Below are 14,370 nucleotides of genomic sequence, written 5' to 3'. Positions count from 1 at the left end.
GCCCTTTCAATTTTCTTTTAGTCTCTTGTTGCAAATGTTGGTGCCTTTAAAGGAATGCTTTGATTTTTTTTTTCCATCTCATTATAAACAGCCTATTCCAGGCTCTTACTCTTTCTTTTGCTTTTAATCATATCTACTACAGTAATTCTGTGTAGGTTTAAGACTATTAAGACATAAACTACAAACATTTTTAGCTCCAAAATTTTGTGATTATTTGATGATTGTTTTATTGTGGTGTAGATTTACTGTCTAGAAGGGGAAAGAAGTGAGAATGACTAAAGGAAAAAAATTATCCTGTTCTAGATAGATACTAGTGAGCTCTTGCTCAGACTGCCAGAGAGAAGCAAAAGTCTTCCCATTACTCCTGTCATACCATGCCCCTTTCTTAACAAAGACTATTGTTGATTAATTGATTGAGGAAGACCAGGAATATGTCTGTTTTCTGAACAAGTAAAAGGCTATTACATATTCTAGATGAGAGATGAGATTTTTGAATTAAGATGGTAGCTATGTGAGTGAAAAGGAGGTTAAAAATAAAAGGAACAGTATGGACAGACTATTACTGTCTATTTTTTCTGGTGAAATATTTAAATTCATAAAAAAATTAATCTGGATAATAACTTGATGGTTTAATATTTTTGAAACCCTTAATATAGATATGATTTTCTTTTTATATTTTATTTTATATTTAAAATTTTTATTCTATCTAAGTAACGCCAATAGTGTTACATTTTTAGAAATGTGTAGTGTAAGGAAGTTTTGGGGAAATGCAAATTGTATCTTTGAATCACATAATAGAAACTGACTATAGAGGCATTCAACAACCAATAAAATGATCTATTAATATTTATCTAGCATGTGAGAGGAAGCATGAAATAGCCTCAGAATCATGAAGATGATTTAAATCCCATCTCTTACACATATTGGCTCTATGACCCTGAGCAAGTCATTCAACCACTCAGACTCCAGGCAACTCTCCAAGAATAAGTTATAGAGAAAGGGCATTATGTATTGGGGACTATGTTGACCACATTATATGAATTAGCCATGTGAGATGGTAGCCAAGTAAGCTAATAAAATCTTAGTTTGTATTCAGTGGAGATACAGAGTGTCCAGAAATAAAAAATCAGTCATATTATATACTCTGCGTTGGTCAAACTATATCTGGAGGAGTGTTGAATATTACAATTTACGGAAAACATTGATGATCTGAATAGAGTTTAGAGAAAGGTAACCAAGTAAGTAAAAGGGTCTGGATTCCCTGTCTTATGAGAATTGATCAGAGGAATCAGGAATGAAAATGTTTAGCCATGGAAGAGAAAAGATCAGGGGAAGGAGGACAGACTAGCTCTCGGATGTTAGTAGAAAAAATATTAGATTTGTTCTATTTAACCCTAAAGGATAGAATCAGGAAATATTAAAGAAGCAAAATTTAGGCCTGATATTGGGAAAAACTTATGCAAACTAGAGCTATTGAAATAATGGAAGTGACTCTTAAGGGGTTGATAGCAGTTCTCCCTTACTTGACTCTTACAAGAAAAAGAATGACCTCTTATAAAGTATGTTGTAGAATGGATATTCTTCTCTAAACTTTGGAAGAACCTTTATTGACCTTCTAGTCACTCAGGTTTTAACCTTAAAGCATCATTTCCCTTTCATCACTCCCTCCACTCTTAAAATATTCCAAACTATTTCCATATTCTATGGATTCTACTTTCACACAGCATTTCCTATTGATCTAGAAACAGATATTTTCTTGGTCTTTCTCAAAAAAGTATTCAATAAGTGTTTTGTTAAATGCTTTGAGTGAGACACTATCTTAAGTTGAAAGGATGAAGAAAGGTAGGTCATGCTGTAACTTCTCTGGTCCTTTCCGAACAACTCAAAATTTTTTTTATTCTGTGTAGAGTATTTTTCTTTTTGTTTTGTTCAAAAGGATCAACTGATTTATCATTTTTTACCACTATAAGTGAATTAAAATTGCTCTGAATGATTTATTCATGGAAGTAATTTTTAAAAGATTCTAGTAAGCAAAAACTTTGGCTCAGAAAAAATTATAATTATTAGTCAAAGAATGTGTTTGGAAAATAGACAATGAATTGCCATGTGGTTTCTCCTAGATAGAACTCCTCATCATATTCCAAGTATTGAAACAGCTGTCATTAAATTTACTCAGGCAAAACCCAACAGTTTTTTTGTTAGAAAGATAAGGATATAATTGATGAGAAAAATTTTCTAGTGTCAGGCCAGTAAGTCTGTAACTACTTTCCAAGACTGATTTAATTTTATTGCTTAACAGAAGCCTGAGATTTCTAATCATGCATCTGAAGGTCTTTGTTGTGATTTAGTCACTGTCAATTTTTAAAAATATTTTCTGTTGACTTACTGATGAAATCAAATGAATCAGTACAGTAAATATATAAATATTTAGTGGGACAAGAATTTTCTAGTTATTTTCTTATAACTTTTTTATGTTTTGAAATTTATATTTGAAATTCTCAGCCTATTTTTATGGCAAAGAAAAAATAAAACCTGAAATAGCTTAGAACAGTAAAAAATTTATTTACTCATTATGAATTCTAGGAGATAGGAAGAAATCTTCCTTACAGTGGCAGAGGATTGTTCTATTTTAATTTTAGTTGTTTATCCAGGAGACCTGGATGTACATAGACAAGTATTGTTAACAACTTATTTTCTTTTTGACCTGTGCTCTTAAGGATATCCCAATATAGTTCATATTTGAATCTCTTCAGAAAATTGGTACCTTCAACTTCCATGCAAGCATTCAAATTAGTTTATTGAATCTTAGAAAAGCTTTATTTAACCCAACAAAAAGTGTCAGAACATTAAAAAAAGTCACATAACTGATTTGATGAATAATCAAAACAGCCCTTTTCCATTCTTGTCACTTTCTACCATCCTGGGGACTTATGTAATACCTTTGTATATCAATAGAACAATATTAAAGAAGATACCATAAATTCACTTACAAATATCTCTTTTCCTCTGTTTTTCATCCTCCAGCAAAACTATTCCCATAAATTCCAATCATTTATGTTTTCTATTATTCTGTTATAAACTTAACAGACACTAAAGATCTTTATGTTTGAACTTTGGTACAGTAGGCATCTAAGAAATTAATTTCTTCGTGTTATTTTCAGGAACGAACAAACTGTTTTGGGGACATTTATGCAAGCTATATATCACTTTCAATGTGAGCAGTATTTTGGGGTCTGTTAGCAATAATAATCATAATAAAAATAGTATTTATATAAACTTTAATGTTTCCAAAGTGACTTACAAAATATTATTTCATTTTATCCTCACAAAAACCCTGGAAGAGAAGTGATGTTATTATTATTGTTGTTGTTGTTGTTGTTGTTGTTATTTTGATTTTTATTTTTGCAAGGCAATGGGGTTAAGTGACTTGCCCAGCGTCACACAGCTAAGTAAGTATTAAATATCTGAGGCCAAAATTGAACTCAAGCCCTCCTGATTCCAGGACTAGTGCACTATCCACTGTGTCACCTAGTGGCCCTGAGAAGTGATATTTACTAACCCTATTTTACAGATGAGGAAACTGAGGCAGTCAGATCTTGGGTGACTTGGCCAGGATCATATAATTTAAATGTCTGAGACTGTATTTGAGCTCAGATCCTTTTTAGAATTGGCATTGGTTTTCATCAATTTAGCTCAGTTTGTAAATATAGAAAAGGTAATGTGATTATTGGTTCACTTTTACCTAATTGATTTTCTCAAAAACATATATTTCATCCATTTTATTTTTGTTGTTGGAATTTTGTTCATCTAGGCCAGCCTATTTCAAAGTGTGGTTCATTGAGGGTCCCTGAAGCCCTGTCAGGGGCTCCACAAAGTCAAAGCTATTTTCACAATAAAGTAATATGTTATTTGCCTGCTAAAATACTCATCTTTTTTCCAACTCTGTATCTATGTGAGATTGTATTTTCTTCATAAGCTTCAACCAAAACACATATTGCAACAGATTGAATGCAAGAGCAGACTTGAGAATCCAGCTGTCTTCTACTAAGCAAGAGATGAAAGAAATTTTTTTAATTATATAAATCAGTGTAACTCTTCACTAATTTTTTGGAAAAAAGAGGGATTTTATAAATTTTTTTATTTTAACAGGTAATAGTTGTTATTAAAATGAGTTATTTTTAAATTAATACATAAATATTTTTAAAATTTGTCAGTTTTAATTTTTAGTATGATAAATATTGATAGATATAACCTACATAAACAGAAGCTCTTTGAAGTTTTCTTTAATTTTTACCAGTATAAATTTGTCCTGAACACAAAATGTTTGTGAATTATTCATCTGGGGCATAGACATTTCCTATCTAAAGACAGAGTTGATTTTTCATCTTAGAGAGTTTTTCTTTTCTCTCTCAACACCCACAAATATTCTTTAATGAAGAGGAATCACAAAAAACTCTTTATTAGAAATAATAAATTCTGACCTTATGGGATTTGTAAGAATGTTTTTCTCTTGAGTCCTGCAAATGTGATCAGAAGGGCACACTGAAAACAAATGTGAAGGAGTAAAAAAGTGACCTAAACTATATTAACAAATTAACCATAAAGAATAGGCACAGTGGGGGGTGGCTGGGTAGCACAGTGGATAGAGCACCAGCCCTGGAGTCAGGAGTACCTGAGTTCAAATCTGGTCTCAGACACTTAATAATTACCTAGCTGTGTGGCCTTGGGCAAGCCACTTAACCCCATTGCCTTGCAAAAACCAAATAAATAAATGAATGAATGAATGAATGAATACATACATACATACATACATACATATATACATAAATGAATGAATAAATAAATAAGAATAGGCACAGTGTTGAAAGAATATCAGTAAAGATGTCCATAAATAACTTTGAAAAGATGACCCATTTGCAAATAGAACAGAATAGGCAGAAGGGCATAGGAGTGGTGATAGGTGTGCAATTGTATATTTAGAAAATATACTCATGAGACAATTAAGAAATCAAAGGGTGGAATCATTTTGAAACAGATATAATGAAGCAATATTGTTTTGTTATATGAGAATAATATCGTATTATATGAAAACTACTGCAGTCTACCTGGACATAAAAGAAAGAGATCATAAGACTAGGTTCATGATATAGTTGTGATGAGGAGCTTCACAAGTTTGGGCAATTCTCAACTCTCTCCTGTCTATCTTTTTGTGTGTCTCTGGTTCTGCCAAAAGCAAGGCAGGTAACATTCTTGACTTGTCTTAATGATAATTACATTCTTCTGAAGATTAAGGAAACAACATTGGACTGCTCTAATCTGGATTATTCTTTTATCATTAAGGGAGAACTAGATGATAGAAACTTTAGGAGAAAGAGGCCACCTTTTCTTAAATTTGATGATAAAAGCAAAGTTAGGACCTCTGACCAAGATGAGTTCCTGAATAGGAAGCAGACTTCCAGGCTCCCACAAGACCTACTCCCTGAAGTTCACATTCAACTGAACATCATCCAGGAACCATTCTAGTGATTCTTGATTGCTCAGTGGTCAGTCTTCTTTCACTCATTCTTCTCCCCTAGGATGATATTGAAGGTACTGATGTATCATTGCAAAGCCATTTTCAAACTGAGCATGTATATTGGGGTGGGGGGGGGTGACCTAAGGGAGACAGGAAGACCTAAGTTCAAATCCAGCTTCAGATACTTAGTAACAGTGTGACCCTGCGCAAGTCAGTTATCATCTGCTTGCCTCAGTTTCTTTATCTCCTGAGATGGGGATAATAATATCATCTACCTCCCAGGATTGTTGAGGATCAAATGAGATATAATTTTAAAGTGCTTTGCACAGTGCCTGGCCCTTAGTGCTGTATCAATGTTGTTGTTTTTGTATATTTGAAGTGTCCATCAGAACTCTGGTAGTTTCACAGTTCCTTACTCTAATGTACCCAAATTTATTGATGTGAATTTATTAGTAATGGTGAAAGTTCAGTTATTTGCATCACATGAGAATATTTTAACTGATTAAAACTATTTGAAAGCTGTGAATCAAGGTGATCTCCTGAAGTGATCATAGAAACCTGTATTTGTTTCTTGTTCAGTCATTGTTTCAGTTGTATCTGACTCTTCATGACTTTGGACTTTTCTTGGTAAAGATATTGAAGTGGTTTGCCATTTCCTTCTCCAGCTCATTTACAGAAACTAAGGCAAACAGGGTTAAGTGATTTACCCAGGGTCACACAGCAAGTAAGTATATGCAATCAGATTTGAACTCAGGAGCCAGGAATCTTTCTTACTCCAGGCCTGATACTGTATCCATTCTACATAGCTGCACCAGAAACCTATAGATTAAGATCAAAATTATAAAATTAAAAAATAGTTCTTCTGCAGTTTTCTAGGCTATTCCTTTGACTCTAGGAGAAACTTCCAGTCATCTAGATGCTGATTGTCCTTTTTCTAGAGACGCCAGAGAATGAGTCATAGCTATGATTTCATTGAAGAAATCAGTAGATATTTTAATTTTTATAAAGTAACTTAATTAAATTTTCTTCAGTAGTTTGGCTTAACTCATTTCTTTTTCTTTCTTAATTGACAGAATCTTAAGAAGATTCAGGAAATGGAAAAGGGTGATGAATCCAGTACAGACCTAGATGAGCTGAAAAATGCTGACTGGGTAAGAATCCTTTAAAGTAATTATTGGGGGGGGGGGGCTAGGTGGCGCAGTGGATAGAGCACCGGCCCTGGAGTCAGGAGTACCTGAGTTCAAATCCACCCTCAGACGTTTAATAATTACCTAGCTGTGTGGCCTTGGGCAAGCCACTTAACCCCATTTGCCTTGCAAAAAAACCTAAAAAAAAGTAATTATTTCTTTCTATTCTATTTAGTTTTTAGGAAAGACCTGTTTAATTTCATATTTTAAAGACTTTCTTTTGTAATAGTATGTCTCACAATACTAAATGCACTCAGTATTTAATTTGACATTTAAAAATATAACGACTGAATTTTTAAAATTTAGTTCCAACTTTATAAGAGAATCTCATTATTTGACTTTTGTTTATTTGCTTTTGTTTTTGTTTTGTTTTTGCTTTTGCAAGGCAAAGGAATTAAGTGACTTGGCTAAGGTCACACAGCTCATAATTATTCAAGTGTCTGAGGCTAATTTGAACTCAGGTCCTCCAAAGTCCAGGACAGGTGCCCTATCCACTGCCACTTAGCTTCCCCTTGTTATAAAAAACACACAAGCACATCAGTGCTACAGTGAAGATCTGAGCTTAAGTTCTGTTTTTAACATAGCAATAATTAAAAGTAAAAGTTAAGTTAATATGCCATAAGTATTAAGGAATTTATTATTCAAGTGAAATAGTGTTAGTCTTTTTTTAAGGCAACGGATGTTCTTTTTACTAATCACTAGTTCATTTTTTTAACATATACCAATATTTTAATAATATCAGGAAGAAGGAGGAGGAGAATAGTAAACAATTATATAGTTTTTATTGTGAACCAGAACTGTGCTAAGCGTTTTACAATTATTATCTCATTTGATCTTCACAACATCACTGAGAGATGTTATTAGCCCCTTTTTATAGATGAGAAAATCAAGGTAAATAATGGCTGTGACTTGCCTAAGGTCACATCATGTCTGAGGTCAGTTTTGAACTTAAACTTCCTGGTTCTCTATCCACTGCAACATTTAGCTGCCTTGAAAGGATGGCTCTTGGAGGTTTTTCTACTTAATTCTTTTGGGACCATGGACAATTTACTTAACCATCTGACCCTCACTTTCCTCATCTGTTAAATGAGAGAGTTAAATTGGATGATCTCTTAAGATCTCTATCTCTGAATCCTATGATCATGTGAATTTGTTTTAATTATATAGACAGTAACTCAGAATTATATTAAGAGTCTAATCATGGGTTCCTTGGGTTCCAATAATTAGATCTGCAGGGACCTTAGAGATCCCCTAGGCCAGCCTCATCATTTTATAAATGAGAAAGCCAAGGCTCTGAAGGATTAAGTAGCTTTCCCAAGGTCACATAACCAGTAAGTGGCAGAGCCAGGATAGAATTTAGTTCTTTCTATTCCAAACCCAGTGCTCTTTCCAGTGGATGAACAAATAAAAAAAGTATTTATTAATTAGCTAAAGGAACTGAAAAGAACTGCAGTTACCACTTTCAAGTATATAACAAAAGAAACCACCTAATCTTTTCTCACACATACCCTTGTCCTGATCAAAGAATATTTTGTAGCTATCACAGGCGGTGGTTCAGTGGATGTCACTTAACTTCTATATGTCTCAAGCTCTTCATTTGTAAAATCAGGACAATAAATAGCACCTATCTTGCGAGGTTGTTGGGAGGACCCAGTGAGATATAATTGTAATAATGTATTGTCCTTCATTTCAAAGAAGACCATAACATCAGAGGAGGTGATGGCAGGGTAAGCATGTGAATTGGATTTTAGTGAGGGGGGGTGTTTTGCTAAGTCACCAACCTTACTTTCTCCTTCAGAGCCATTTGGAACAAGTGGCTAGATATGGATTAGGACAACTGGAGATGGCTCTGGATGTGAGTCAGTCAGGATTAAGTAACTTGCCCAAGCTCATACAACTAATAAGAGTCAAGTGTCCCGAGGTCAAATTTGAACTTCTGTCCTCCTGACTCCAAGGCCAGTGCTCTAACCACTATACCACCTAGCTGCCCTAGAAATAATTGTAAAATACTTAGCACAGTGCCTGACTCATGGAAACTGCTACATAAATATTAGCTAATATTATTATTGTTATCATCTCCAAGTGATTAATGAATGAATGAGAAACAATCAATTATGGAGAAAGCAAATAGGGTAACAAGGGGAGTGGATTGACAAAACCCATCCAGAAGTAATAGTAAATTTGATTTGACTATAGTTAGAGAACTGGAAGTGGTTTATGGAAGAAGGGAGCAATGGGAAGAAAGTGTGAAACAATTGGTGAGGCTATAGAGGGAGAGAGCTGAAAGAAGAGAGTGAACTGGTGACCTTCCTAAAATAATGATCCATGAGAGGCCATCACTAGTCAGGCAGAAGTTCCACCAATTGCAAAAAAACACAATTTAGAAATTGGTCTGACCACTAATAAGAGAAGCATTAATTTATTTTAGAGGAAACTGTATTTTACTTTAGTTTTTTCCCCTTGTAAATCCTTTAAATATTTAATCATTCAAAGGAATAGAAAGAGAAAATAAAATGAAACAGAAGGAAAAAAAGGAAATAAGAATGAAAAAACATCTTGAATGGTGAAGGAATTTTTAAATATTTGGCCAGGAAATTTACCAGTATAATAAAAGATTAAAAAATCAGCACTCTGTCACAGATTGAAGTGTTGAAAATGAATTCAAAGGCCATCTGGTCTCACAGCAACCCTGAATAAGAAATTATTTCCACCCCATTTCTGACAAATGACACTTTGCCTCAAGAGTCACTAGGATAGGGAACCTACCGATTCATTTTTGAGTAGTTATAATTCTGAGAGTCTTTTCTTATATCAAGGGTGACATACCTTTTTCAGTTGTTCCTGGTTCTGCCCTCTAGGTCCAAGCATAGGTCCAATCTATTTCCCTTTTTTTCCTTCAAGAAAGTACAATAACGCTTGTGTCTCACTTTTCATAATTCCTAAAGTATTCTTAGATTGAATAGATTTCTAAAAGAGTTGAGATAAATTTTTGTAAATTGTCACTTAGTCATTTTTTTAACCCTGGTTTCCTCAACTATAAAAAGGGGATGTTAACAACACCTATCTCTGAGGCATATTTTCAAATTTTAGTTTATCTCATTTTTTAAGTAGGCTTCAGTTATATTATTGTAATCACCATCAAAATCTGTGACACATTTTAGCATACTAAAGAGTAATATTACTGATTTATCATTGTGTGATAAAACAATTTCTTTGAGAAAAGTATTCAGAGGATAATTCCATGTATACTAAAGATTTGAAAATATATATCTGTATTTATATTCAAATAAACTTATGTAATTGTTCTATCTGGTCATAAATATGAAGCTCAGTGAGCTTTATAATCTTTCAGTTAAATTTTGTTTTAATTTTAATTTTATTTGAATATAGATTATCACACTTTAAATTGTAATAGAATGACTCTACTCCCTTAAACTCTTGTCCTTTTTACAGAAATGGAACTTCACAAATATCATTTCAATTAATGTTCACAACCATGAGAGGAAGACAGAATACATGTATCTAACCTTCTTCCCCTACCCACTCCACCCTTAAAGAAGAAGAAACAGACTCAATTGCTTGTTTTTCTGAAAAAAAATAGATGGGGATAGGGTTTAGAAGATGGTATATTTGAGTCCTGCCTATCTCACAGAGTTGTTTTAAAGAACAAATCATCTGTTTGTGATATCATTTTTAATTTTGTGAAATTTCTGAAATTCCTTTATAAATTAACTTTTGATTACAAGAGATTAGGTTTTGGTATTGACTCTGTCATTTGACTGTGTCGTTAGATCAAAACCTAAGTTTTTTTGAGTCTGAGTTGACTCATATCTCACATAAAGAATGTTAAGTTTTCCTTAATTTTTATTTTTCCATTTATGGGCATTTTATTCTGTTATCTTTTCTTGAGTACAAGTTGTCAGCATTATTTAGTTTGAAAAATAAATTATAGTTTACCATTAGAAATGGCAAAATTTTACTATTAGCCTCTGAAAGTGAATTAAACTCAGGTTTTTAAGAGAAAGGCCAGTTCTCAACACCTCACAAAACACATTAGCTTTTCTCACCATAAATTCTTATAATTTCCTTTTGTCAGCTTAATAAATCATTTTAGTTATTATTGTTTGATCATTTCAGGAAAAAATTAGCATATATTCATTGATGTTTTTTCTCCCTTTTCTCTTTAGGCTAGATTCTGGGTACAGGTGATGAGGGATTTGCGTAACGGTGTTAAACTGAAGAAGGTTCAAGAGCGACAATATAATCCTTTGCCAATTGAATATCAGCTCACACCTTATGAAATGTTAATGGATGACATTCGATGCAAACGCTACACTTTGAGGAAGGTAATGGTAAGTAACAAAAGGATGTTATTTGAAAATTCCTATATGAATCATTTTTAGTTCGCTACTAAGAACTGCATCCATCCAATATTTGGTAAAATATAAGGTCTAAATGTGAATTTTGTTTCTTTTATTGTCTAGTTATTTTAATATTCTCATGTTCTATTGCTTTCCAACTGGAGATTCTGTTTTACTTCATATTTTTTGTTTTCTATAAATCTGTCAACAAGCATTTGTTGAGTATCTGTGGACAACCATATGCTGATCACTGGGAACACAGAGACAAAAGTGGTCTGTTCCCCATGCTCAGGAATCTTAGCTTCTCCATGTTCACATAGTACAATAAAAGATATAGTTAAAAGGTTCTCTGAGCCAAACAATTTGCGTGTTTCCTGCAGTGATGCAGAATATCTTGTCGATGCTTTACCATATATGAATGGATAATAACCAGTGGTGGGATAAATTAACAACCTGTTCGCCAAATTCAACATAAAATTAGATTTTAGTTCTACTGAATCAGTGTTAACTGGCTGCATCCCACCATTGATTGTAACACATGTACAAATAATTTCATAATTCTGCATTTTTTGTTTCTTGGGTATACTAACAATTGTGGGAAGGAGCCATTTAAGATGAGCTTTAGTGTTTCCAAGTATTGGGAAGAAAAGGAGGAGCATTAGAAAAATAGTCATCAGTTTGTTCAAGTCTGTGAGGCAGGAGATGAAAGGTTGTCCACAGGGAACAGCAAGCTAGTCTTCTTGAAGTATTGAGATTGTATGAGAGAGTCATCTGTAATCTGCCTGGAAGACAAATTGAAGTCAATGTAGAGCAGTATGCATTTTATCTTAGGCACTAGGGACTTATGTAGCTTTTTAGTCTGGAGTGAGACATGAATGGATGCTTGAAGAGAGATGCAATGCAGAGATGGGGATGTGTGTTTTTCAATACAATTCAGTTCAAATCTCCAATTGACAGTCATGAAGAGATTAGATGCAGGAAGACTATTTGGGAGGCTATTGCCTCCTTGTACAGATGCAAGGTGCTGAGGGCCTATACCTAGTTGATAACTGTGTGAAAAGAGAAAAGGAGATAGTACAAAAGATGTTGTAGAAATAAAATTAAGAGGACTTAACTACTAATTTGATAGTTGTGAGAAAGAATGAAGAGTTGAGGATGTCTATGAAGTTTCAAACCTGGGTCACTAAAAGAGTAGTGGAATTCTTCATAGAAGTAAGATTACTAAGGAGAGATGGATTTAAGGTTCTGTTTATTTTGAATTTGAGATTGGAATGTCTAAAGAGATGTCCAGCAGGCAGTTGGAGATAGGGAGATAGGGGTAATTAGGAGACAGATTGGGACTAGAATTATTAATTTGGGTATTCATCTGTATAGAGATGAAATTTGAATCCATAAGATCACCAAAAGAAAGAATGTGGAGAAAGAGAAGAGGGCCAATAGAGTATAGGAGTCAGGATTGGAAGATAATCCTGCAAAAGATTGGTCTGACAGACAAGAGAACCATGACAAAGCTGAGGGTCATGAAAACTTAGGGAAAAAACTATCCATTGGACTGAAGGTGGTCACAAGTGTCAAATCCTGCTTAGAATTAAAGGTTGAGCACAAAGGCCTTTGAATTTAGCTCGTAAGAGGTCATTTTGATATTGTAGAGGGTGGTTTCATTTTGACTGAAACAGTTGGTACTTAGAAAGTACAGGTAGAAGGTGAGAAACTGGAGGCACTGCCTTATAGGAGAGGCTTTTTATTTTGTTATGTTTTCTAGGAGGTTGGTAATTAAAAGAGACAATAATAGGACTATGATTTGAAGGGATATCAGGGATCCAGGGAAGATGTTCTTAAGGATGAGACTTGGAAGGAGCCAATGGATAAGAACTGGTTGAAAATTAAAGAGTTTCATTTAACATTTATTATGTCTTTCTTTTTGAAAAAGATAATGTGAAAAGTGCCAGAAAATTCAAACTCAAAATAGTTGAGATTTTAAATAATACCTTAATTCTTTGATATAGTAGGGTTCTAAGAAAAAGTCATCTTCTTTATACAGTGACTGGGATGTTTGAAAAATCTTATTGTGTCCAAAGAGTTGGTTGTCTTTTGTTAATTCCTATTTTTTCAATGTTCTCTGTTACAGTAGAGAATGGGCAGCTAGGTGGCACAGTGGATAGAGCACTGGGCCAGGAATCAGGAAGACTTGAGTTCAAATTCGGCTCAGACACTAGCTGTTTGACCCTGGCCAAGTCATTTAACCCTGGTTGTCTGTTTTCTCATCTGTAAAATGAACTGGAGAAGGAAATGGCAAATCATTCCAGTATCTTTGCCAAGAAAACCCCAAAAGGGAACACGAAGAATTGGACATGACTGAAACAAGTAAACAACAACAAAACAGGAGATAATACCATTATGTTCTCTTCTAATGGACATGGACAACTACTCCTTCTTGCTTGCTCTTTGGAAAAAAATTATGTTGTCCCAAAAGTAGGAAGTGAATAGGAGTATTTGAATAAACTTTAGGATTGAGCTAGCTGATAATTAGCAGCAGTATTTTTCCTACCTGCTGGATCTTTCTGAACAACCAAGGAAAAGGCTTATCTAGCTAGTGCATTCCAAAGCATTCACAATAGAGAGGAAGATTCAGGGGCTGCCTCCCTTTCTTGCTTTTTAATCCTGGATAATCTATTTAACCTTTCTGTGCCTCAGTTTCTTTATCACTAAAATGAAATCCTTCAGTTTGATGGCCTCTAAAATCCCTTCCCAGTTCTAAATCTGTGATCTTGTAATCTCCTTTCAAGTCCTCTAGTGAAGTGAAGAGAAAACCTAGTTTCAGCACACACACACACACACACACACACACACACACACATTCATAGTGTTGTATGTCTTATATAGAACAAAGGAGAATTTGTAACCTTTCAGACAAAGTCAATATGCCAGATATTTTAATACTTAAACAAGATAACCAGCCAAGTTTGAGGAAAGTGGTTCTGTGGCATCACCATACATGAAATGAGTACTCTGAAGTGTGGGAAGACATAAGAAACACCTGTTTATTATTGTTTCTATACAGGAAATAGCATGATTAGAGGTAATGATGTTTTAGAGGATTATAAAACTTCCAGTTTTGAAATCTACTCTGCATAAAGACTTGGATTAACATTGAAGGCAGCTAGGTGGTGCAGTGGATAGAGCACTGACCTTGGAGTCAGGAGTTTGAATCCTGCCTCAGACACTTACTAGCTGTGTGACCTTGGGCAAGTCACTTAACCCCAACTGCCAGGGTCATCTCTAGTCATCCCTATTCATATCTGGCTAC

At 34.2% G+C, this 14,370-nt stretch overlaps 1 protein-coding gene across 4 annotated transcripts in view; it reads left to right on the top strand.

Moving 5' to 3' along the window:
• SPIRE1 (spire type actin nucleation factor 1) overlaps positions 1-14,370 on the top strand; it is a 216,887-nt gene that overhangs the window by 147,553 nt on the left and 54,964 nt on the right. For all 4 annotated transcript variants that reach the window (XM_074200872.1, XM_074200871.1, XM_074200875.1 and 1 more), the window contains 2 exons: positions 6,589-6,666; positions 10,890-11,054. In XM_074200872.1, coding sequence (XP_074056973.1) covers positions 6,589-6,666; positions 10,890-11,054 — 243 coding nt within the window. The remainder of the gene's footprint in view (positions 1-6,588; positions 6,667-10,889; positions 11,055-14,370) is intronic.

Source organism: Macrotis lagotis, chromosome X (genome assembly GCF_037893015.1).
Source record: "Macrotis lagotis isolate mMagLag1 chromosome X, bilby.v1.9.chrom.fasta, whole genome shotgun sequence".
NCBI classification, from domain to species: Eukaryota; Metazoa; Chordata; class Mammalia; order Peramelemorphia; family Peramelidae; genus Macrotis; species Macrotis lagotis.
The sequence above is the reverse complement of the archived record's forward strand: the minus strand, read 5'-3'. Positions and strand labels throughout refer to the sequence as shown.